The sequence below is a fragment of the Colias philodice genome, chromosome 21 (genome assembly GCF_061535455.1).
Source record: "Colias philodice isolate Cphi_HAF_F1 chromosome 21, ilColPhil1 Martin Lab GWU primary, whole genome shotgun sequence".
In the NCBI taxonomy this organism is placed as follows: domain Eukaryota; kingdom Metazoa; phylum Arthropoda; class Insecta; order Lepidoptera; family Pieridae; genus Colias; species Colias philodice.
In genome coordinates, this window is record NC_143106.1 from 1,330,053 (window position 1) to 1,354,883 (window position 24,831).

Below are 24,831 nucleotides of genomic sequence, written 5' to 3' on the forward strand. Positions count from 1 at the left end.
AATAGACTTCCAAGTCTGAAAGTTTCTTGAATAAAGATACGAAAGCGTTGCGTTATCGTTTTTGGTGAAACTTTTATTACTGATAGTTCAATTACTTTATTAAACGATCCTATTTTTATATCGAATCTAAATAAGGTAACATTATTTTTATAATGCAATGTCTAAAAACTAGACTGTATTTCGAAACGTATCGCCACGCTTTCGCTTCGCTTTTAATTTATTCTACTTAAAATGGAATTTATTACTTAATTAGTTATAATTTAGTTGAAGTAGCTCAATTGTAAATAGTTTTTGTTGTGATATAGTTAGTTATTTTGATTACATATTTGCCTAATTGTTAGTTTTTACTTTTTTATTATGTTACAAATAAAATCAGTTATTTATTTTTTACAAAAAATAAGGATTAGCGCACACTACGCGAAGATAAACTGCCATTCCATACTTTTATATTTTAGTACATTTTTGAAGTAAATTTTATCAATTTGTGTTAGTGTGCGCCAACCTTTATTTGTTCAATCGAATTTTTATAATAGTACATGAAAACAAGTGTAACTTAAGCGTGCTTAAGTGAAATGTAATATTGTGATATTTGTACCTAAGATGCGTATTTGTAACTTATATTAATAAAATGTTATTTTGTGTACATGTTGAGTTTCATTTAAATTGTTTCAAACCTACTGCTGTATGCCTATATAACTAGATAACCTTATATTTGAAGAAACTGATAAAGAAACACTAATTTTCCATAAGTTAATACTTATAGGAACACTAGCGGTCCGCCCCGGCTTCGCCCGTGGTACCTACATGTTTAAACTATCCTATCTCTCAAGTTGGATCGAACTACATATGTTGTGCGAATTTTATTATAATCGGTTAAGTGGTTTAGGAGTCCATTGAGGACAAACATTGTGACACGAGATTTATATATGTATATGTCGTGGCCATATCGTAGATCTGCTCATTTCATGAAATGGCCAACATAGGTTAAATCGTCAACGTTTCACGATTTAGTCATCGACATTTGGCCAGATCATATAAAATATCTTAGAGAGTCCATAAAACATTAAAAAATTGTTTATTTTTTATTGTCATTTAAGTTAGTGCCGCGGTAGCGCCGGCGAATACAGATTCTTTGTAGATGTAGAAAATAGAAATTGAATCTGTTTTTGAATAAAAAATATCACACATATAAATGTGTATTGGTATGACAGTTGTCTCAGGTTTAATTATTATATCTGTGTAAATATAAATATTTAAAAAAGGTCTACAAATCACCATGCCCTATAAAACACAAACATATTATGTAGTTACTGTGAATTTAACTAACAAATCTGTCATTTTAAGGAACACACTGCATCCATGTACAATATGAGTCTCATATATCGAAAACTACATGACCTATTCGCATAATGCGCATAATACTTTCATCGTTACATTTAAAATAATACTTATAAATCAGAATTAAATTATAAAATTATATCACACTCAGATAAAGTAATTTAAAAGATACAACAAATGTGAAGATTATACGCATGAAATATGTTTTTCCGCTTAATTTGGTTTTAACCAAATTTGATTGCGATTATAAGATACTCAATACATAGGTACCTAATTTACGTAAATAAAGCAATACCTACACTTTAATTATGATAAATGTGATAATTTTTCGTTAATTTTTCATCATCTATAGATTATAAGATAACAATTATCCGATAGAAATATAATTAGGGGATTTTTTGAAACGAAAATCCGTTAGTCGTCAAAATGGCAGCATACTTGTTGTTTGGATTTTTGGTCGCCCTTGGGCTGGGACAGGTGAATATTAGATATAATTATAGTTATAATATGATAAATAAATAACTAATATGATAAATAATTGGCTAATACAGTTTTAAAACGGAAGAGCCAACAGTAGGATCATATCATTAGAAATTAGAGCCTGACTGTCTTTTGAAAACATTTTTAAGACATCTTTCAGAATTATAGTGAAATAATTGGAAACTAAGCTTTCTCAGTTTACGGTGTGTAAAATGGTTCTGTATTAAAGAACCTGTATAGGAATTATAGGACTTCAACAAACTTGTAAAATAAAGGTTCATCAAAATCGTTTCTATTGCAACTGACGCAAACCGAGACAAAAAAGAACTAGAGAGGCTTGTTACTTACATAAATTATTGAAGTGAAACTTCTTTTAAATCGGGTTTGAAAAAAAATTTAGTGTAACATTTTTTCGTTACGCGCCATCTTTTTCTTATCCCTACCACGCGTGATTCGATGTATTTCTATAAAGTTGCATATAGTAAATTATTTTTTGAAAAATAAGGTCATAAAGAAGTTTCACTTCTTACGTGTGTACATTAGTACATGCACACATTTTTTTTATTTTAATTTTAAATAAATAACCATGTAATTATTATTATTTATTGAATTGTTTATTATGAATTATGAATTGTTATGAATTGTTTATTGTTTATTGTTTATTATATTGAATTGTTTATTGAATTATGTTATTATTTATTGAATTGGCGCCAAGTCGCGTTCTAGCATACATTCCTTACCAATCAGGGTTGCCTGGAAGAGATTGCTTTTGAGCAATAAGGCCGCCTTTTAGTACGTATGTGCCGTGTGTTTTCATTGTATTTAATTATAGTAAAGCTTATTTATGTTTGGTATATTATGTACAATAAAGAATAAATAAATAAAAATAAATAAATAATTGAAATTTCAGGGAGATTCTCTGAACACTCCACTACAACCGGCGTACATTGAACACCTTCGTAGTAAGTATCACACCTAGGTTTCACTTTTTTATGATTTTCATTACTTTTCAAAAATAATTCTCCAAAATCTTATTTTATATTCACAGTATGTACGCAAAAGGAAAAAATAAAGAATCAGATCTAACACGATAGGTAAAAAAAAATCTTACAATGTTGAGAACGTAATGCATCTATTTTTTTCTATTTTATAGGTACCTAGTTAATCGTATTGAAGTCGAAGTGATTACTTATTAGCCAAACTTTAAACGATAAAAATTTCAACTCGAAAAACGTTTTACGTAAATAGGATACGGACACCTAAAAACTTGCTACCAAAATTGTATGTTCTCAAATCTCAATAAGATTTCCTACAGGATTCGTACTTTATACATAGAATTTTCTTCGCTATGACAACACTTTTCCTTCTCATTACAAAGGCTATAGATCAAAACTAGCTGCAGAATGTACCATTAAAATTCATTTAATATCTCTAGGTGCTTCGTCCCGTATTGTAGCCGGGTGGGAAGCTGAAGATGGCCAGATCCCCTACCAGATCAGCTTGCGTATGGTGAACGTAAATGCTGGAGTATCATCATGTGGTGGCTCCATCATCCATCACAACTGGGTGATCACCGCTGCTCACTGTTTGGCTAAGTATGGAATTTTATTATTTATAATTAAGCTATTGCATAGCTTCTATCGCGGGCCTTGAGCGTGGGGACCGAATCCAGAAATTCCGTAACGAAAAAACCTCACGCTCTCCACTCCGACAGACACGGAGGTGTGGCTTGAAGGCATAGCATGCAATAGCTTTAATTAATGAAACACAGAAAGTGTCAAATATTTGAAATAGCCTGTATTGCTTTTCTTTGTGAATTTTACCAGTTTTTTTTTTTTACATTAAATTATTTTTCTTCTGATGAAATCGGTGAAAAAGCACAAACATGTATAAATTAGTAGTCAATGGGTTTTTTAATCGAAGCGAAAAAGTGTAGTTTCTCAATTCTAAGCGTATATTATGTCTTATCTTTATAATCATGTTTTAATTGTACTCATCCATCATTTAATTAATCGCTAAGCGTATGACAGAGTAATTAACTTTTTGAGTCATGCACTGAAAGTGTGCTTCAGACTTAAGATAATTAAAAAAAATCTAGAAATAATAATATTCGTAGAATAATTGAATCCGTTTATCCGTTTTCTGTCATTGTACTTAACCACAGAATTTGGGATCTTATTATCTAGTGTTTTACTGGAGCATTTAAAATATTGCGACAAGCTTTTTTCCATATTTGTTAGATGTTTGCCTATAAGACAAAACACGAACGGCTCGATATCTATCAAGCAGTTAATAAACACAGCGCTATTTAATGAATAATCTAGGCTTTCAATAAAACGGCTGATAAAACTAGTTGGCTGCAACATTTGAACCACGTAAAATGTTGTCTATTACGTAAAATCTATTAAAATTGTTATTTTCAAAATATTCCAGTCGCTTCACATTCGTGGTCCGCTTTGGGCTCACAAACCTCACGCGTCCGGAGTACATCGTGGAGGCGACGAGGAAGTACATCCACCCTCAGTACCAAGAGAACGTGAACCGGGTGCAGACTGATGATATTGCTTTATTGGGCATTGATCAGCATATTCCTTATGGCCGTGAGTTTATAGTAATTAACGATATTTGTTGTATTGGAAGATTAGGAACCTTTTAAGCGTTTCGGTGACAAAATATATATCTACAGTAGGTACATTTTGGTAACTACATAGTTATATGTTAAAAATATTATTCTTCTGATGATTATGATTCATTACACTCGATTTACAAGGATTCTTTTAAATTCGAGTGTCCTGATTTTGGACTATAAAAAAAACCTCAAAAATTCTTGAAAAAAAGACGAATCAATCACCGCGTTCTTACTTTAGTGATTGATTCGTCTATTTAGCATAGAATCTCGTAAATTAGTGTTGAATAACGTAGCCAGTGGTTTTCTATATATGATAGCAGTCTGTACGCTATAAAGTTATAAACTAACATTGAGTTACATGTACTACCCTCAATGTAAACTAACTAGCAAACCCGGCGAACTCCGTTTCGCCACCAAATTTAAATAAAAAGTTTAAATACCACCTTCATAGTTTAAACACCAAACGAAATGTTACATAAGGCGCTGTATGTGAAAAATGATTTTCCCGGTTTTCCCGCTTTTCTGTTGAAATGTTTCCTGAATTTTCTTTGCTACAAACCTCACGGAGCCAGAGACCTTTCCAACGAATGCAAAACCGTGGAAATCGGTTCGTGCGTTCTGGAGTTATAGCGTCAGGAAGGAAAACCCGAATTATTTTTATATAGTAGATTGTACAAACAAAAAGTTACAAAATTTATTTATGATTAAATATAAATTCCAGCATACATCCAGCCCTGCAGGCTGGAGAGCAGCGAGCAGACCGCGCTGAAACACATCGGAGAGAGAGTGACTGTCAGTGGTTATGGACTCACAGACGACAGATGGAATGGTATGATTTTATTATATAAAAAATGTTGTGTCATGTGTGGTTTTATGAAACCACGGTAAAAGTGAAACTGTTCGCACGGTTCCGAACACTGCTTTGTGTAGCGCATGTCGCGTGTCGGTCGGCTGCCGAGTAGGTATACCTACTCGGCTGCTCGGCAGCCGAGATACACGCGACATGCGCTACACAGACCAAACAGGTTGAGACGATGTAATAAAAGTTTCACTTTTAAAATACCATTTGGATAGGAAATATAGGTACTGTAGTATGTCTATCTTGCACTTTCTTATTAGGTATTGCAAATATTACGAAAATAAACAGTGAAATAACTACAATTTCATGCTATGGATTTTCAGTAAAGTTAGGATAGGTACCTAGTATTTGAAATCTCTCAACGTGAGAAATTGTTAAAGAATAGAAAAAAATAATGAGTTGGGATTTGATCGCTTTTTTATTTTTTGAAATTATCTTCTTAAAATTATAAAATTTGAATGCTTTAAAGCTAGATATCAAAATTGTCCACTTTATACTATTGGATTGCCGATTCTCAATGTGAAATACACGAAATTCATAATTTGCTGAATCCTCTGACCATGAATTGTATTATTCAAGCTTCTACTCCTGTTTTTTATCTAAAAGGTACATAAAATAGTCAACAATATGCATTGTTGAAATTGATAAATGCAGTTGTTTTTGCTAACGTATAACCACAGATAATATAATACTAAATTCTTTTACAGGTGGAGATTCATCTGAAGTCTTGAGATGGGTGTACCTCCGCGCCATCTCCAATGAGCAGTGTCTGATGTTCTACCCGGGCAGTACCGTCATCCAAAAGCAGACCATTTGCGCAGAATCCTACAATGACACAGCTCAATCTTCCTGCCAGGTATAACAGAATTTTGTAATAAAAATAGAGATAAACAAAACCACTTCCCGGACCCTTTTCGGCCCTTACGTCTTCTGTATTTTCCAAAACCTATCGTGTATTATGTGGAGTTAATATTTAAAAGTTAGGACATGACTTTCAACTTCCAAGGTATATATCAAAATTACGTACATATAAGTATATTTATATTAGAATCCTATGAACATTTTAACATTAACATTAACTTTAACATTAACGTTAACATTAACATTTACGTTAACATTCAGCAATAAAGGCCTTTTTGTAATCATGTTCTTTTTTTTCAATCATTCCATTCATATTACATATCTATTTGTACAATAAAATTACATATAAATTTTAAAGAAATTATTAATAACCGAAAACAAGTTTAATTTAGATTTTAAAATAATTAATAAGATTTATCATATATTTCATTGTAGGGTGACAGTGGCGGCCCTCTCACCATCGTCGACGCTGATGGTAAACCCACCATGATTGGTATCGTCAGTTTTGGATCGTCTGCTGGGTGCAATGGACCTCATCCTTCAGGTTAGACTTACGATTTATTAGATACTTAATTAAAAAAGGTCGATAAATAACTTTAATTCATCCATCTATTCGTATATGAAAATAATTAGTAGGTATTTGTATACTGCAAGTCTGTCAAAAAAAATGTTTAAAAAACATCGAATTATATGAAACTAGTTTATTCATAATGTTTAGTTAATTCGTTTCTTTTAATCAGAAAAAAACTTAAATTCACATAGATAGCAAGGAACAATTTAAAACTACTACAAAAGTAGAGCAGCCATTTTTCAGTGCTGATTTTCAATATGTTCTTATTTATTTATTACAGACAACTTAGGGCCCATATAAAAAATACCATACAACTAACATACATATAAATTATTTTTTAATTTTTGTTTATAGCATACGTCCGCCCCGGTTTCTACCAAAAATGGTTCACTGAAGTAACCGGTCTTAACTTTGACTGGAGCAGCGAGGACAATGAGCCAGAAAACGAACCAGACGTGGAGCCAGAACCAGTATTGATTATTGATCAAATGCAATAATATAATTAAGCTTTTTAACTTCAGTAACATGAGACAATAAAAGTTAAATTTTACCAACGTTAAGTTTTTTATTTATTTTTATATGTGTACAATGTAGGTACAGCTCAGCTTCGCCTGTAGTGTCGATGATTGGCCGTATCAACTCGGAAACCTTCCTGAGCTCATGCAAAACACTCTGCTAAAAATTATCATGCAATCAAATACATACTTTACGATTTTATGAAGGACATACAGACAAACATTCATTTTTATATTTAAAAATTTGAAAAATGTTATATTTTCAGTATGCATGACTCGATGATTATGCAATACATTGATTGCATAAGTGATAAGATGCTATGTGAAGAAAATTGTATTGATGAGTATTCGGTATCACAATGATAAATAGAAACACATGCATTGTTATAGAAAACATAACAATACATTATGTAGTCGTGATATAATGATATTAGCAAACTTGAAACTAGAATACTTCTTAAGAGACGACACACTGCGTAGCTATATTTAAAACTAGCTGCTCCGCGCGGTTTCACCCTCGTGGCTTCACTTCTGTTGGTCGTAGCGTGATGGTCTATATAGCCTATAGTCTTCCTCGATAAATGAGAATTTTTCAAGTCGGACCAGTAGTTCCCGAGATTAGCGCGTTCAAACAAACTAACAAACTCTTCAGCTTTATAATATTATTATAGTATAGATAGATTACAAGAAATTTGAAAATACTATTAACTATGAACATTTTGAATACATACTTCAAATGTACTTTAAACCGATTAAAAAATACGGTAATTACTAATTTGATATGCATGAATGAGTTATCGAATTAATTAGCTTCTTATCGTTTTAAATGATAATATTCACACGAAATCACAATAAACTTAATTGAGCGTAAAACAGGTGATATTTTGAGATAATATTTAATACTTGTTTCGCAATATACGATTATTAAAATAATAATCAATGAAAGGATTACAGTTTATCATAAAGGAGAATTAAAATTATACCTACAAGAGACCAACACTGTGATTCGAAAGTTACGATTCACGTCAAACGCCTGAACCGATTTTGATGTAACACAAAAATAGAAACAAATCGTAGAAGAAGGCTTTTTAGTAAAAACTAAACTAGAAGAGGTGAAAGAGACTGAACTACTCAATATATGAGAGATTGTTAAATTGCAATAGATAGTTGACGTTGCAACTTGCAACTGAAGAATTAAATAGTAATTAAGTTATGTTTACTTAACGCCTAACGGGCAAATAAAACACAAATATCAATATTAATTATGTTTATTTATAAATACTTAAAATAACATTTTATAAGATTCATAACTCACAATTTTATTGCAAATGCATTGTTATGGATTGCTTAAGTGTTCAAAATTAGTACTAAACTAGATACTAGTCTAGATTTTTATACATATTAGTCCATAACGAAATGAGAATCAGAGTCTATACAAAGAAACAACACAATTAAAAATTCTCTGACACCAGTCTCAAAAACGCTCAATTTCGCACTTTTGATTTTTCGCGCTAATAATATCGCCTTTCCCAATTCCATACAAAATTATCTATCAATCTCATTATTAACGACTTCAACTTGTGGCAAGGTTTCCAAAATCTTCAATATATTCTTGCAGTACTGTTTCTCTTCTATGTATTCTTCTTCCAACTCCGGTCGTTTCAAATGTTCTTCTAGAACATTCTTCAGATCTAAGCTTGGGTCTTGACACTGCTGTTTCACTCTGGAATCTTCTAGAAGGGAATGTAGAATGCTCAAAAGGTGTTCTGTTGTGTTGTCTCGTCCAGTTTTGATTTGTTCCGCTATTGTTCGCGCCAAGTTGAGTTCTATGAATTTTTCTGGAAATAAAAAATGTGAATTTTGAATAGGGGTATAAAAAAAATAATCAATGCGAAAGTTGGTGAGGATAAAATTATGTATTGGACGTAACTGGATGGATTTTTCTGATTTTTGCCCGCAGTTTCGTTCATGAGTGTACCCGCCAATTAATATAAAAGAAATCGTCGCCAATTGTTTAAATGTATTCTTAGGTTAAGTTATATTGTAACTTTCTCGGAGCAATGAAGAATTCATAAATAAATAAAAGTACCCACCTCTAGCGTCCGGGTAGTGTTGGCACAGGTACGTCACGAGGAAGGCAGCCCTGGTCTTGGCCGCCGGGGCGCAGTCCGAGCCCAGCAGCTGAGTGAGTGTCTCGCACCCACCTTGCGCTGTTAGTTCCCGGCATGCGGGCTCGAATTCACGAGTGGCCGCTGTAATTGTGAAATAATATTGTGTTTATTAATTTGTATTATAAAAATTTGATATTGTTCATTTTTGTTGAGATTTGACATAAAAATTATTCAACCAACTTTATAAACTACTAGCGGTCCGCCCCGGCTTCGCCCGTGGTACCAACATGTTTATACTATCCTATCTCTCAAGTTGGATCGAACTGCACATGGTGTGCGAATTTTATTATAATCGGTTAAGTGGTTTAGGAGTCCATTGAGGACAAACATTGTGACACGAGATTTATATATATTAAGATTCTAATGCTACAATAACAAAATCTACTATTTTTATCCAGGGTGAAACAAGAACATAATACAATACACATCTTAAGTGCAGATTCCTATATCCTAACTGATATTATAAATGTGGAAGTGTTTTTGTTTGTACAATAAAAATGTAAACTATAACTGCATTGAGCATTTGAAAACACGAAAGTCTTTAATAAACTTGTATTCCATACTACCCAGTATTATTTTCATTTCTAAACCACTATAATCTCAACCTTACCATAAAAAATCGTCAAATCTATATAAAATGACAGAACCCTCACCCGATATAGCCGACACGCACTTGGCCAGCACTTGGCCACGCTCCGTGGACGCCAAGTGCAGCACCACATTCAGGAGACCACACTCCAATGCCCTCGCTTGGCAGAACGGATTGTTCTGGCACAACTCGGTGAGGATTTGACTCGCTCGAGAGCGTACTTCATCATTCTCGCTACTGTAGCAAATTGGAAACATCGCGAACCCGCCCATTTTGTAGAAGTCTGAAAAAGATACGAATCAATCATTAAAGAATTGATTAATTGGTTGTATCAAAAAAAATAAACGGTTTAGACACAGAATTACTGTCCCGACTATAAATTTATTTATTTAAAAAAGTTAAAATACAATACTTTTTAGCTTTACTCAGCAAAAAAAGCAATCACTGTACTTTATTTGTCACTGTTTTAAGTCAAAATACATTTAAATCCAATTCTGATTGCTCTGTCTAGGAAATTATGTTTCTATTAATGCTTTTATTTTTTAATTATTCTATTTATGCATTATCTAAATATATAATACTCGCATAAAATCAAACACAAGAAAATACAAATCTAGCAAATCAAAAACACAAAGCAGTAAATTAAGTACTTAAATTAGTGTAATTTTGATGTAAAGTTTCATCCAAATCAATACACACGTTTTTTCGTAAAGATTAATAAACACACACGTCCATACTCACAAACTTATGCATATAATATAAGTAGTCTAGTACTTACCATTAGCAACATCAATATCATCAATATACTCGAGGACATTATTGAACGCTACATCCACTTCCTCAGGCAGGCTCTCACCAAGTTGGATGCTCTTCATCTTCTCCGAGTCTGTGAGCACCTTGATACTGTTCTGGAGAACCTCCGCTACATTCACTGTGATGCTTTTTAGGGCTTCTTCTAGGAATTTACGCCTCTGGAAATTTTCAATAATTAATAGTTATGTGATATAAAGTTATGTTTTACGACCTCCCACAAGATGGACAGACGACCTGGTCCGAGTGGCAGGGAGCCGCTGGATGCAGGCCGCCGGTGACCGATCGTACTGGAAATCCTTGAGGGAGGCCCTTGTCCAGCAGTGGACGTCCCACGGCTGAAACGACGACGACGACGACGACAAATAGTTATGCGAGTTTATTTTATGACATATAATTGGAATAATATAATTTATATATTGATTGTTACGTCTTGATGGAACTGCATTTTATAGTTTTTGTCAGGTCCTGACGATGATATCAAACCTTGTCATAGTTTACATGTTAAAAATTGTATTTAAAAGTAAAGAAAACAATTGAATTATGTGTTTCATTAAAAAATCTTAACTTACTAATATTATAAATGCGAAAGTAACTCTGTCTGTCTGTCTGTTACTTAATCATGCCTTAACCTCCTAAGGACCAAGCTAAAAAAATCCTATTCTGCATTACCACCCATTGTTCTCACCTGAGTACATAAAAATACATGAGACCTGCCACCCAATGATATATTTTTATTTTTTTTATTGTTAGAGTTAAAATTTACTTGTGGGATTTTTTATCTGTGTAAAATATAGCTTATAGAATACATTTCTGAAAAAAAAAACTCGATTTATTTTGTTCTCATGTGATCACATCAGACCTAAGTGAATCCAAAAATTTTTTTATTAAAATAAGGTTTTACTTGTAGATTTTTTTATTTACTTATGTTATAAAATATGAGATCATACAAAAACCTCTACAAAGTATACAAAAGAATTAAAAACAGTTTTTCTTAAATTCTGAATGTGTAAGTTTACTACATATTAGGTAATAAAATATCTAAACTACCTGAAAATATGTTAAAAAAAGAAATAAAAACATTGGAAGTACAATATTAGGAACTTGAAATATCAATGAGCTAACTAAAAATCGATTCGGAAACAAATGGTGGGTCTCCTAAGTCTTCATCACTAGGAATAAAATCTCCGTCAGTCGGCTAGGAAATCGATGATATTATCGTCACGAATAACTGCAAAAATAAGGAAGATAACTGTATATTTTGATTGCAATAGTAATTCCTGTTGACAGTTTAAATAAATTATAATCATAAAACAGGACAATTACACTCAAAATTACTGTAAAACAACAAAATAAATTATTAATTAATTAAATGTTTTATAGTCATTGACTACCAATGTCTTCAAATGAGTACAAAAAAAAATGAAAATAATATTGTAAGTAGCGACCAATGTTCACACATGATCACATAAAAATTATCCGTGAATTTGAAAAATACAATATGAATTGTTTCGTTAAATTTAATTAAAATTCGTTCCTGTACTGTTTTTACTATTCACTTTTCAATACCAAATGAAAATCAAGTGAGAGATTAATATGATAATTAACGATTTAACTTACCTCTGTTACGTTGACCAGCCATTTTCAAAACTTTAACTAAAGTATTGTAAAATTCTGTGATTGGATAACCCATTTACCTATCAAACCTAATAGTTCAATTCAGCCCATCACGTTAAACAGTGATCATAGGCAGAAAAGCGCGGTATTTTTTAAGTTATTTCGAATTTTCGATTTTGTCATCGGATGAGGACAGTGGTTGGTAATTTAGTTAAAACTTTTTGGTGCTTTGGGTTGTAATGGTGATGGTGTTTATGTACTTATATGAGGCCATTGGTCCTTAGGAGGATAACTACTGTACAAATTTGCTATAGAGATATTTTGATACCCGAGAAAGGACATAGGATAGGTTTTATCCCGGAAATCCTACGGGAACGGGTTTTTCTTTGAAAACGCGGGCGAAGCCGCGGGCGGAAAGCTAGTATATATATATATATATATAAATAAAAGATATTTAAATATAGATATAAAGAGAATATATAAAATATTTAAACCTTTCAATAGTTTCAGTATCTTATATTTGTATAATTAATATAAAGCTGAAGAGTTTGTTTGTTTGAACACACTAATGTCAATAACTAATGTACCAATTTTAATATTAATAAGGATAAGAATACTCACTTCTTCATCCATTGGTCCAAACTGTGAATTACCAGGTGCATCTTCAGCCTTGGTGGCTTCCATTGCAAACCGCAGCAGACCCTGGAATTGTAACAAAACAATATTTTTTATTTTTGTTTTACTTTTTACACATTTTTTTTCATTCTTGTATTTGAACCTGAGATATTTTGACAATTTTTGAATCTAAATTATAATAAAGTCATTAAATTTCTCGAAAAAAAGGACAATATTATGCTTAAATCGGTTTTCCCAAATTATAAAGTTACAAACATGAAATTATTCAAAAAGCAATTACTATTCATATAACTTAATAAGTATGGTATTTGCAAAGGGACAATTAGAGATGTTTCTGGATATGGATATTAAGTATAAGAGACAAATCAATAGATGAAAAATTCACGACTTAGCTTTAGTATATACGAAAATCTTGTAAGACAAATTTTCGCATTAGACACTTGGAAAAACAAATTAGGTACCTGCAAGTTTCTGGGCTGCCGGGGTTGTGGGATTACGGACTGTTCATTTCGAGCAGGAAACGTTAGAGCACCAGCTATTGAAGCTCTATTCTCTTCATTATTTTGATCCATGTTTGATTTTACGTATATTTTAGGTTAAACACAGCACACACCACACGTAATTGATAAGATACTTGAGAAACTACGACAGACGCCGACTTTTATTCAATAGCCGCGTCCAGACCGGCTGAGCGCGGCTCGCGAGCCGCGCTCAGACTTCCTGCTCGCGAGCCGTGGCACCAGAGCTATTTGTGAAAAGTTCCGAGCCGCGCTCGCGAGCCAAGGTGAGCCGGTTTGAGCATTCAGTTTATCTACGTATAACGATGGAAAACCACGTTTTATTAGCTGCTGCGGCGCTTGTGTTGTCTGGATATATCATAAAAAAAAGAAAAAAGAAACAAAAAATCTGGATTAAAAAATTGTACCAAAACCGAAATTTTTATTTAAATGATCTGGATCTTTCGAATCCCATAACATTTTGAAGCTTCCGTAAAGTTGTATTAAGCGAATACTGTCTTCTTTATCCATTTTTGATTCTGGCTCGCGAGCTTCGTTAAGTCCGTCCACACCGGGCGAGCAGCTCAGACTGAGCCGCCTTTGAGCATCGCCAAAAACCGACAACGCATGGCTCGGGGCTGAGCGGCGCTCGGCCGAGCCAACGTGCGCCCGAGGAAGCCCGAGCGCCGTCCACACCGGCCGAACTATTGGCTCGCGAGCGGGACTCGCGAGCCGCGCTCGGTCGGTCTGGACGCGGCTAATCAACAATGACGCATACAAGTTACAACTAGAATGAGCAATATTTATGTGTGTAGAAACTCGCATGGAACTCGCACTTCTAGAAAATTTAAGAAATCTCTAGAAAATTTGATTTGCACAAGTGCACAACAACGAATTTGGGACAATATGCCAAAGTGTTGCCGCTCGATAGTCCACTATCGATAGTCTATCGATTAACTATCGATAGTTGGGGAAAAGCAATAGTATCGATAGCACTATCGATACTATCGATAGTGTCGATACTATCGATAGTATCGATAGTCCTATAAGCGTAAATACTATCGACACATAGCAATACCATCGATAGTATCGATACTATCGAAGCTCAATATCGAACGAACTATCGATACTATCGATAGTGTCGATACTATCGAAGCTCAATATCGAACGAACTATCGATACTATCGATAGTGTCGATACTATCGATAATATCGTCCCATCGATAGTGACCTTTTTCTCGATAGTATTGCTTTATCAATAATATTATAGTGGATGACAGAGAACTAGATGTTTGGTTATAATACTTTTCAAGTTATCTATTGGCGCTTTGTACAATCCATTTTTTTTAGTTCGTTAATTCGTAATCCAATAAGCCCATTGACTGACCCATTATACCAAGAAATCGTGAGCAATACTATTGCACAATTTACTACTATCGATAGCTCAAAACTATCGATAGTATCAGTACTATTGATAGTATCGATTGTAGTTGCAATATTCAGTAGCAATAGTATCGATACTATCGACAGTATCGATAGTATAGCAACTATTGGCAATCAATACTATCGATTTTATCGATACTATTGCAGTTCATCTCAATCAATAGTATTCCATGATTAACGCTATCGATAGTATCGATAATATCGATACTATCGATAGTGCTATCGATATTCTGACTTATTTTCAAGGTCAACTATCGATAGTCAAACTATCGATAGTTCGGCAACACTATGCCAAACATTGACTGACTTTTTATAATGCTGTCATTAGTAGTGACGTTTACGCACAGATAATATAAAGAAATTAAAGAATATAGCATGTCTGTCTATAATTAAATTATAACAATCTATATTGAATATTATTTTCAAATACGTTTAGATAATACAATAATTTGTTTTATTTCTTAAATTAACAAGGAATTATTATTACAATAATAAATATTTAAAATTTAAAAAGTATTACCTAGTATCTAATCTGTGGTATTACGCGCTGCACAGTGCACTATGTACAAGCGATGATGGTCACTTGATGGCATCTTGATGGTCACGGAAATATAGACATATTATATTATATTTCCATAATGATGGTATATTAGTATAGCTGTATAACTGTAGCAATAATTTAATTGGATTGTCTGTTACTCGTTTGTAATATTAAAATAAACGCTCTTCGCTAAAAGCATATATGGATGTAGGTACACGGAACATTATATACCAAAAAAGATATTATACATAATAGTATTTTATTTTTAATATTTGTCCGTCTGTCTGTTTATTCTGATTAATCTCTAGAATAGATGGACTGATTTTGATGGCACTTTGTCGTAAGGATTAAATGGAAAAACTAATTGACGTGGGTGAGTCGGCTGGACACAGCTAGTAGTAGTTCCGGAGTTCAGCGCTTACAAACAAACAAACTTTTCAGTCTTCTATAAATATAATATTATTATACTATGGAGTATGGAAGTATCAAGTACAGCCGATAGTGGAGTTGAAATGTGTGTCGAATTATAAGCATAATTTCCCTATCAATTGTAATTTATACGTAAGTTAAAATGCGATCATTGAAAATTGGTGAGATATCGCAGTGACTGGCCTACGTATAACAAACAAGATTCAGCACCTGGATTTGCTGACTAAATAGATATAAATCTAAACTTTCACTGTTCCACAGCCGACAGAAACTTTTGTATTTATAAAATACCTACCTACCTGTATATGACTTAGATACTTACGACTTTTTTCTATTACAATGTTGATATTTGGAAAACTGTCAATATAATATTATCAGAATTGAAAACCTCGACACTGATAAACAAGATACGTTATCTAACTCTCAAGATAAACTGGATGTAAAGTGAAAACATATCGACATCCCAACGCACGCGAACATTTGTTTTGGAAATATTTTGATTGACGTGGAAAATTTGATCAGAAATAAGAAAATTCCTATTTAAGAAACATTGTGATAGATTTAAAATCGGTGAGTTGATTTTTTATTATGTTTAACGAAAGGTAATTCACGATCCTGGAGTCGAGCGTACTTACTCAAACAAATATCAAGTGTTTATAATATACTAGCTTTCCGCCCGTGGCTTCGCCCGCTTTGTCTAAAACATAATAAATTATATACTAAAACCTTCCTCTTGAATCACTCTATCTATTAAAAAAAACTGCATCAAAATCCGTTGCGTAGTTTTAAAGATTTAAGCATAGGTACATAGGGACGTTCAGGGTATTTAGTAGGTAACTGGTAGAGCTAGATGTTGGTAATAGAACCTAAGCGATTACAATCTATCTTACACATTATTTCTTCGATATCAAATTAGAAAAAAAATAAAAAGACGTAGACCTACGTTACACGGTACACTCTCTTTGATTTTCTGTTATAAGAAATATTCTATATTATTGCTAGCACAAATAAACATACGTTATTAACAATTCAATATATTGATAAAGATGGTATTTGTGTGTTTCCTTCCGTGTGTAATCTTTATGGAACTTCGTAAACAAATTACGTAAAAGATAATTGTTATTTATGCCTCAAATAATTAGTAATTACCTCAGAAACGACCGTACTACCGTCTACTTGAGATGTTTTCAAGATACCACGGTTCTATTAATTAAGTACCTACTAATTACGATATCTGGAAGGAGGTCCTTCAAATTATTGGAACAATATTATCATCTACTAGCTGTGCCCCGCGGTTTACCCGCATTGCTCAGCTCCTGTTGGTCTGAGCGTGATGATTTATTATACATATATAGCCTTCCTCGATAAATGGGCTATTACACCAAAAGAATTTTTAAAATCGGATCCTGAGATTCCTTTCAAACAAACAAACAAACTCTTCAGCTTTATAATATTAGTACATGTAGATTGGTTGTGTTACATTCTAGGGTTGTGATTAAATTAAACAATTGTTGTTAGCATTTTAGTACGTGTGAACCTGTTATTGTAAAAGTACTTTCGTCCTTTCTACAATCTAATACAACAAGATCTTTTCAAATGATTTCAGATAAACTGCTCTTGTTATATTATCTCCGTTATCGTGATCTGGAAAAATCTACGAGCGCTATCGGATTGTGTAGGATATAAAACTCAATAATAATTATTAGGTATACTTTCGAGATTAATGATCTAACTATCTAAGAGTAGCTCACGTTAAAATCACGTATTATATTATTGTATAGGTAGATTATTTTTTAGCTTAATCTTATATATAAAATTCTCGTGTCACAATGTTAGTCTGCATACTCCTCCGAAACGGGTGGACCGATTCTCATGAAATTTTCTGTGCATATCGGGTAAGTCTGAGAATCGGCCAACATCTATTTTTCATATGTACCACGGGCGAAGCCGGGGCGGACCGCTAGTATCATATAAGAGGAACTGAAAAAGTAAAAAACAAACAAAATAGTGCTATTAAAAACATTTAATAGCACTATTTTGTTTGTATAGGGATCATAGTAGAGATAAACTACGATAAAGCCGGCGCCAGACATATGTTCAAATACGCAAATACCTACAAAGTCGCGAAGTGTGGCACTGACATTTGTGTATTGTGCAAAGTTTGAACACATATTTGTAGTTTGCCATCATGTGTCGGTTTTTAGTGCGCACATCAAAGTAAACAAAGTTCAAAGTTTGTGCGGCCTGCCATACTCGTTGCAATGTTTAGTCGCGTGTGCGCCGCTGAACGAAGCAGTTGTATGCAATATTTAATCTGTCAGTGTTATTTTGAGCGTCAATAATGGAGTGGGGTAATGACGCCGCAATAGAATTTATAGAGCTACTTCAAACAGAACCCTCAATATGGAATCCGAAAAACAGGGATCACAAAAATCGAAACCTGGTAAACGACGCATGGATTAGAATAAAAAATAGTTTCTCCGTGCCGTTTACAGTAGAAGAACTTAAAAAGAAGAGAAATATCCTACTAACACAGTACAGAGATAATTTGAAAAAGATTAAAGACTCAACGAAAACAGGCTCAGGAGCAGTTGAGATTTTTAAACCAACGTGGTTCGCGTTCGATGCGATGCACAATTATATGGGTTCCGTATACAATTATCATCCAACATTATGCACTAAGGTGAGTAAATAGACAGATAATTTATTTCATAATATTATTAAAAATAAAAACCAATTATTTAATGTAAAAATCCTTTATTTAAAAATAATATATTTACAATTTTACTGATTCAAAATCATATCGATACCTGCATGCAACAACATCGTTACTCACTTTTGAGTTTTGACGATTTTGAGTTACAATCATATTCTTACTCTACAAAAAATGGAGAATTTTTCGCACTCACTTCGGTCGCTCTAGTCCTTTAAAATAAAAACAGAGGGCGTTAATTTTCAATAGATATAACTTTGAACCCATTTTGAACCTAACACATACAAATAAGGTTGCAATTTGTGTTAAACGTAATAAGAACGGTGACAGTGTCATTCATTGTTATTTAGATTTCTATGGTGATACTCATAATACTTGTAAATATTCTATAATTTTAAGGAAAAACGGCATTATTTATAACAAAAAATAATTTACGATGAAATGTTATGCTTTTATTAGTATAATTACAACTTGTGGAAGAATTTCCGCAATGAGAAATGCTGAAACACACCATGTACCTATATGTCGTGGCCATATCGTAAATTTGCTCATTTCATGAAATGATTGGCCATTTCACGAAATGGTTGCATTTCGTGAAATGGCCTATGGCATAGTAACAATTAAAGCTTTATCTGGTTGGAGAAGCATGGGCTTTTTGAAGACTCTGAACACTGACGTCATTATACCAAAAACGTGTTCTACCTTGACTCTTGCCTTAGATAATTTTCGGTTAAAACTTCTTTTCATACTTTGTTCAGGGTGGTGTCCTGGGTACGGTCTCATGATATTGTTACTTAATGCAAAGGCACTATCAGCCACAAACACAAATGACACATTTACATTTCTTCCTGGTAACGGCCGGGGATTCGGTAGTTTTAGAGCGTATACGCACTATGCGGGTAGCCGCATTGCGGGTAGCCGTCCGGCTGACCGCAAGCACAATTATGCTTAGCACAATAGTGCGTATACGCTCTTAGAGTATTGTCTTTCATTTTATCCCATAATATACTGTTTCTTAAAACACCACCGTCGCTCATTCTACCTTGGCAACCCACATCAGCAAACATAAATAAATAGTCACTGTCTACTAAAGCCAATAGGACAATACTAAAATCTTTTTTGTAGTTTATGTACTCAGACGCACTATGAATAGGCGATTCCAATACAACATGCTTGCCATCTATAGCTCCCAGGGCATGTGGAATTAGCCTTTCAAAGCCAGCTGCTTTGATTAGCCACTCATTCGTAGATTTCGGCAACTGAAACAGAAATTAATAATTTCTGTCATATTTTACATTCACAATGCACAATTTATGCCTAATTTTAGTACTTATTATGATTGCAGGAGCGATCGGATTCGAGTATTGAACGGAGAGGCTGTTCACATGAATCGGAATCAAGTAACTTCATGGACTCAAATACACTAAGATCTGAATCACTTGTATCAAGCAATCGAAGTGAGACTCCTGAAAACCAGTCTGATTCTTCTGTGATTCCCAAAAGACGGTGTAGAATGCAGGATGTTGCAAAAAAACAGATGGATGAGGCATTTGCATTAATTAAAGAAAGATCCAAAAATACGAAAGCAGTCAGCGAATGTGATTTATACGGCCAACTACTCGCTGAAAAGCTAAAGTCACTACAAGAAGATCACCGACTGATATTAATGAACGAGATAGATAATTTAATATTTAGGTTCACTATGAAAATTAGGAAAGACTAAAGAGATATGTTCACCGAAAACATATAATGACCAGCTTCCTATTCCAGTTAATCAACATTCTATTTTTGTACCTAGATCGTTCGAGTCTGAACAATCTTCAGGTATACCACAAGAGTATGTTCAACCGGGGTCATCGACAAGGCAATACCCAGCAGCTTCAAACGATTTTATGCTAAGATCTCAATCCATTAAAAAATAGGTACGATATTCAATCAACACCAATGCCATATGAAAGAGACATACGAATACAGACTGAAATTCATGAGATACCGGGGCGATCATTTGATTCTCAAACTGTGTCGCAGCCTAAGGTCGCAGCAATCAAATTACATAACAAATACTAGCACCGCATGTGATTATGATAATAATATAGCATCATTTAGTATAAACTATAAACATTAAACAGTCTTAATCGGGAACCAGAAGTGCCAAAGAATAAGAAAATTAATATTATTTCGGAAACCACTATACGCCCTAAAAATAACAAAGATATAATTCAAGAAGCATATGACCGATGCCGTGGTACCGATATTAGTGATGATGATGACCATTGGATGATTACTAAATTCGGATAACTTTTGATTACTATGACATATTTAATTGTGTAATTATGAAAACACACTAGGTAATTTGATTATTAATCTTTATATTCATTAATTCATTATTCTTTAGCTTCATGAACAATAAAGAAATGGTTGAATTTACTATGTAGTTTTCTTGTACTCACCTTCACTTCATCCCGAAGAACTCGAATCAGCGCATTACAAACTTCATATTATACAATAGTAGAAATAAGTTGATGAGAAATTTTAAATAGGTATTGCAGACTCATATAGCTTTCACCTGTTGCTAGAAACCTTAAAGTCAATGCTAATCGATTTTTTGTAGGAACAGCAGTTCTCCATTTAGTGTCTTTCTTTGAAATTAAAGGAGAAATTCTTTGCAATATTACTTCAAAATCAGCACAAGACATTTTGCAAAAATTATCGAAGTAGCCTACGGGTCTAGGCATCAAATCTTCTAGCATATTAGTCATGAAACCACTGAAAAAAAAATGAATTGGTTAATTAATAATTAATTCAGTAAATTAAATGTTTAAAATTGCAAAGTATTTAACTTACCGTGTTCTCTTACGATACAGTATAGACATCCACTCACGCCTTCTTCTTGGAGTTTTCACAATATGAGAATGAAAAAAAAATTAAAGGCACTCAAATAAAACAGACTGACGGAGTCATCAAAATCGTCGTCTAATCTGTCAGCCGTCTTTGCGGTAACTGTGGCCGTAAATCATTTGAAATACAAGTCTAGCCGGATACATTTGTGCATATAAAGTTTGATCAAAGTTTTGAAAATGTGTGCTCAAACTTTGATCGCAATGTCTGGCGCCGGCATAACATGGCGCGCCCCTCCAAATTACTGTTTCAATGTGTGTAGTGACATCCTTACGAAGGAGTTTGTATGTAGTTGTACGTATTCGTCTTTAGTACTTTACGTCCAGATTTGTTGGTCAACTAATCATAAGTTGCCGAGCGCCCAAGACAACGCACGTGTCGTTTTCATAGAATACGTCAGTGCAGCGCCATTACTAATAATAATGAGCGATTAGAGCGTGACTAGTCGAGCAACAAATCCGTGGATTTGTTTTTGTTTGACGGCCGTCTCATTACGCACACATATGCGTTGTGAATCTTGGTGGTGCATTGTAATTGCACGCCTCATAAGCGAAGCGTTGAGGTGGGTACTACTGTCACTTCGCGCAAAACATCTGATTTTTCAAACTTAAAATGTCTTTATGTATCATACATTGCACTTGTAAGATAATACATACACACACATATTAAGAAAAAACACTATTTTTAACGTTCATGATATTTTTGATGTCATTTTTGTTGTTTAAACTAGTTAAAAAACAGTTTAAAAAAGTTCTGTCTTGGACGTCCGTGTGTCTGTATGTGCGGATCCTTTTTCTTGTTAACACGATAGCGACCGAAATACTTTACTAATCGAGTCTTTTTTTTTCTCTAACGCTTGAGTATGCTCAGGAATAGAACCCTTTCATTTTTCAGGGTCTGATTCGATGTGGTTTAATTGTTATTAAATAAACAAAAATAATAATTAATAAATATTTATTAAAAAAAAATTATGAGGCGTGCACTTTTGGATTTTCCAAATTATTTGTAAATACTTTCACAAATACTTTCAAACGTTTTGAATTTTGGAGGGGCGCGCCATGTTATCGTAGTTTATCTCTACGTAGGTACTTAAAATTTAGATTAAAAACTACCATGTATTAGTTTAAAACAATCGTGTGCCTATAGGTTAATGCTCCACTGGAGTACTGGACCAATTTTCATCGTTTGTATAATAATACTGTAAAATAATATAAATGCAAAATAAATACAATTTATGTCCTCAACATTGTTGAATGTATGTCGTGTAGCATATTTTTTTATAATTTCCAGGAATGCCGCCTCGTCAAGACTACATCCAGCCCAGTCGTATCCGGGTCGAGCAGACCCGTACACCCCCTCCCCCGCCCCCCGGCAGGCTCCAGCGCCCCCCGCACGACCACCCCGCTACGTACATTACTTCCCAAACTAGGCGTAATAATGCTCCTACCATACAGACCTCTTAGCTATGGATTTTCTATAAAATTCTACCATCCACGCTGCCGACTTGTAAACTGTTGTCTATAGCTAAACTTTATCTAATCTGTGTTTTTATCCAGCCAGGAGCGATTTTATTTTCAAATGAAAAAAATACTGTACGGAAATTTGCATGTCTACTTTTATCTATGATATTCATTTTTAACTCGTTTCGGCATAATGACTTTCAATTCTTAAAATACCTATAAGTATTATTAGGAATAATATTTTAGTAGAATAAGATTATTTAAGGATTATTAATTAAGTACCTACTTACCTATTTTCTAAATTAAAAGTATGTATAATATAAATTATGAGCTATGAATAATATGATCAATGTTTATAAATATATGTATATGTACTATATTTTTGAAAAATATTTAATAATATATTACCTATATAATATTATTTAAGATTTATAGTCTGTCTGTCTGTATCATGAATGGTGACTGATAAATATTTAGGATTAATTTGGATAAAGATGAATTTGAAAATCGATATAGTTAAGTCCCTCATTTGAAATGGGACACGAAAATTTAGAAAGTGTAAATGAATATTGTATAAATACTAGTAGCGAGTATTTTAATTTAAGGTTCATTTTATTTGATTGATTTATAAATAAAGTATGAAAAACTACGTCTTGTTATTTGATTAGCTAAAAATATATTTAAAGAAAAAAAAACAAACAATATCAAAACAGTAACAACCCTATTGCTTCAATGGTGCGTAGGTTATTATTTCATCACAGGGGATTAGTTGCTTTACTGTTCCTTCTGCCTAGTGCCTACTGTGTATGTGGTACAATTCGTACAAACGTTCGTCTGCCAAACCGCTCACACACAGTACACACAGTACACACATCACATCGCGTCCGTCGCGAGTCGCGACTCGCGTCAGTCGTAATTCGTAACTCTCGACTCTCGTAAGCAGTTGTTGCGGTACCGTCAGCAGGGAGAGCCGCTTATTTACGCGATATTTTTAAAAATGACACGAACAAATTGCGCTGTGTACGGTTGTTTGAACTCGTCAATAGCGAATCCAGATCTATCGTTTTTTAAACTTCCTACTAACTGTGAAAGGTAAGAATAATGATACCTACATATAAAGTATATAATATATTATTAAATATATGGGAAGGGCCGCATGTGGTTTGAATTCCCAACTTAGGCTGACCATTTGATTAAAAAAAATGTAGCCGAATTTCTGTTCAATTTCGCGCGCTTTCTGCAGAGCGACATGTCAAACGTCGTGTGACGTGTGACGTGTCATACCTTTTCGACGTTACTTAAAAAACATATTTGTAAAACGTGATTTTTTTATTCAGATTCAGATTACAATTTTAAAAAATAATATAATTTTTTATACATAATATTTTGTAATCACCACTTGGAATTGTTGTAAACCTTCACACCTTTTTTAATGAAAATGACAAATACAAAAAATATTTCGTTATCTTTTTCAGACGATCCGAATGGCTTCGTCTGATATGTCGAGAAGATTTGATGAACAAACCGCCTCACAGTTATACCGTATGTCAAATTCATTTTCATTCTATGGATATTCTATCGGGAAAGTATCGCAAAAAGCTCAACATCAATTCCTTACCATCTCTTCATCTACCAGAGTTTCTAAAAAAAGATGCTCAGACCTTGACAGAAACTCCAAAGATGGTTGAAATCTGTATACAGACGGACCAGGTAAATTTTTCATACAGTGACAGTAGTCAAACTGCCAGATCTCTTTCAATGGATTCTCCCGGGAA

The 24,831-nt window shown here is 33.6% G+C and overlaps 3 protein-coding genes and 2 long non-coding RNA genes across 5 annotated transcripts in view; 3 read left to right on the forward strand and 2 right to left on the reverse strand.

Moving 5' to 3' along the window:
- The window catches only part of LOC149478646 (uncharacterized), a 329,584-nt gene that overhangs the window by 169,286 nt on the left and 135,467 nt on the right, over positions 1 to 24,831 (reverse strand). The window lies entirely within an intron of this gene.
- LOC149478655 (epithelial serine protease-like) lies at positions 1,712 to 7,283 on the forward strand. Its single transcript, XM_089708511.1, has 8 exons — positions 1,712 to 1,815; positions 2,729 to 2,780; positions 3,254 to 3,413; positions 4,252 to 4,418; positions 5,169 to 5,276; positions 6,014 to 6,162; positions 6,603 to 6,711; positions 7,093 to 7,283. The coding sequence occupies exons 1-8, from the start codon at positions 1,765 to 1,767 to the stop codon at positions 7,233 to 7,235; spliced, it is 939 nt and encodes a 312-aa protein (XP_089564637.1). The 5' UTR covers positions 1,712 to 1,764; the 3' UTR covers positions 7,236 to 7,283.
- LOC149478656 (hsp70-binding protein 1) lies at positions 8,526 to 14,481 on the reverse strand. Its single transcript, XM_089708513.1, has 7 exons — positions 14,333 to 14,481; positions 13,538 to 13,743; positions 13,062 to 13,142; positions 10,792 to 10,984; positions 10,078 to 10,296; positions 9,347 to 9,505; positions 8,526 to 9,091 (listed from the first exon to the last, which is right to left on the reverse strand). Exons 2-7 carry the CDS (start codon positions 13,646 to 13,648, stop codon positions 8,799 to 8,801), a joined length of 1,056 nt encoding a protein of 351 aa, XP_089564639.1. The 5' UTR covers positions 13,649 to 13,743; positions 14,333 to 14,481; the 3' UTR covers positions 8,526 to 8,798.
- LOC149478657 (uncharacterized) lies at positions 16,385 to 23,705 on the forward strand. The gene is made up of 2 exons (XR_016317315.1): positions 16,385 to 16,555; positions 22,887 to 23,705. It is a non-coding gene; the product is annotated as an uncharacterized LOC149478657 (long non-coding RNA).
- Positions 18,327 to 20,589, forward strand: LOC149478658 (uncharacterized). Its single transcript, XM_089709054.1, has 2 exons — positions 18,327 to 18,668; positions 20,044 to 20,589. The coding sequence occupies exons 1-2, from the start codon at positions 18,327 to 18,329 to the stop codon at positions 20,419 to 20,421; spliced, it is 720 nt and encodes a 239-aa protein (XP_089565180.1). The 3' UTR covers positions 20,422 to 20,589.

Excerpts from the sequence above, each read along its gene's own strand:
- LOC149478658 (XM_089709054.1), top strand. The coding sequence starts at position 18,327 with ATGGAGTGGGGTAATGACGCCGCAATAGAATTTATAGAGCTACTTCAA. Across the intron at positions 18,669-20,043 it reads ATCCAACATTATGCACTAAG|GAGCGATCGGATTCGAGTAT; the intron begins GTGAGTAAATAG and ends TTATGATTGCAG.
- LOC149478655 (XM_089708511.1), top strand. The coding sequence starts at position 1,765 with ATGGCAGCATACTTGTTGTTTGGATTTTTGGTCGCCCTTGGGCTGGGA. Across the intron at positions 1,816-2,728 it reads TCGCCCTTGGGCTGGGACAG|GGAGATTCTCTGAACACTCC; the intron begins GTGAATATTAGA and ends TTGAAATTTCAG. Across the intron at positions 2,781-3,253 it reads GTACATTGAACACCTTCGTA|GTGCTTCGTCCCGTATTGTA; the intron begins GTAAGTATCACA and ends TAATATCTCTAG.
- LOC149478656 (XM_089708513.1), bottom strand. The coding sequence starts at position 13,648 with ATGGATCAAAATAATGAAGAGAATAGAGCTTCAATAGCTGGTGCTCTA. Across the intron at positions 10,297-10,791 it reads TGATATTGATGTTGCTAATG|ACTTCTACAAAATGGGCGGG; the intron begins GTAAGTACTAGA and ends TATCTTTTTCAG. Across the intron at positions 9,092-9,346 it reads ACACTACCCGGACGCTAGAG|AAAAATTCATAGAACTCAAC; the intron begins GTGGGTACTTTT and ends TTTTATTTCCAG.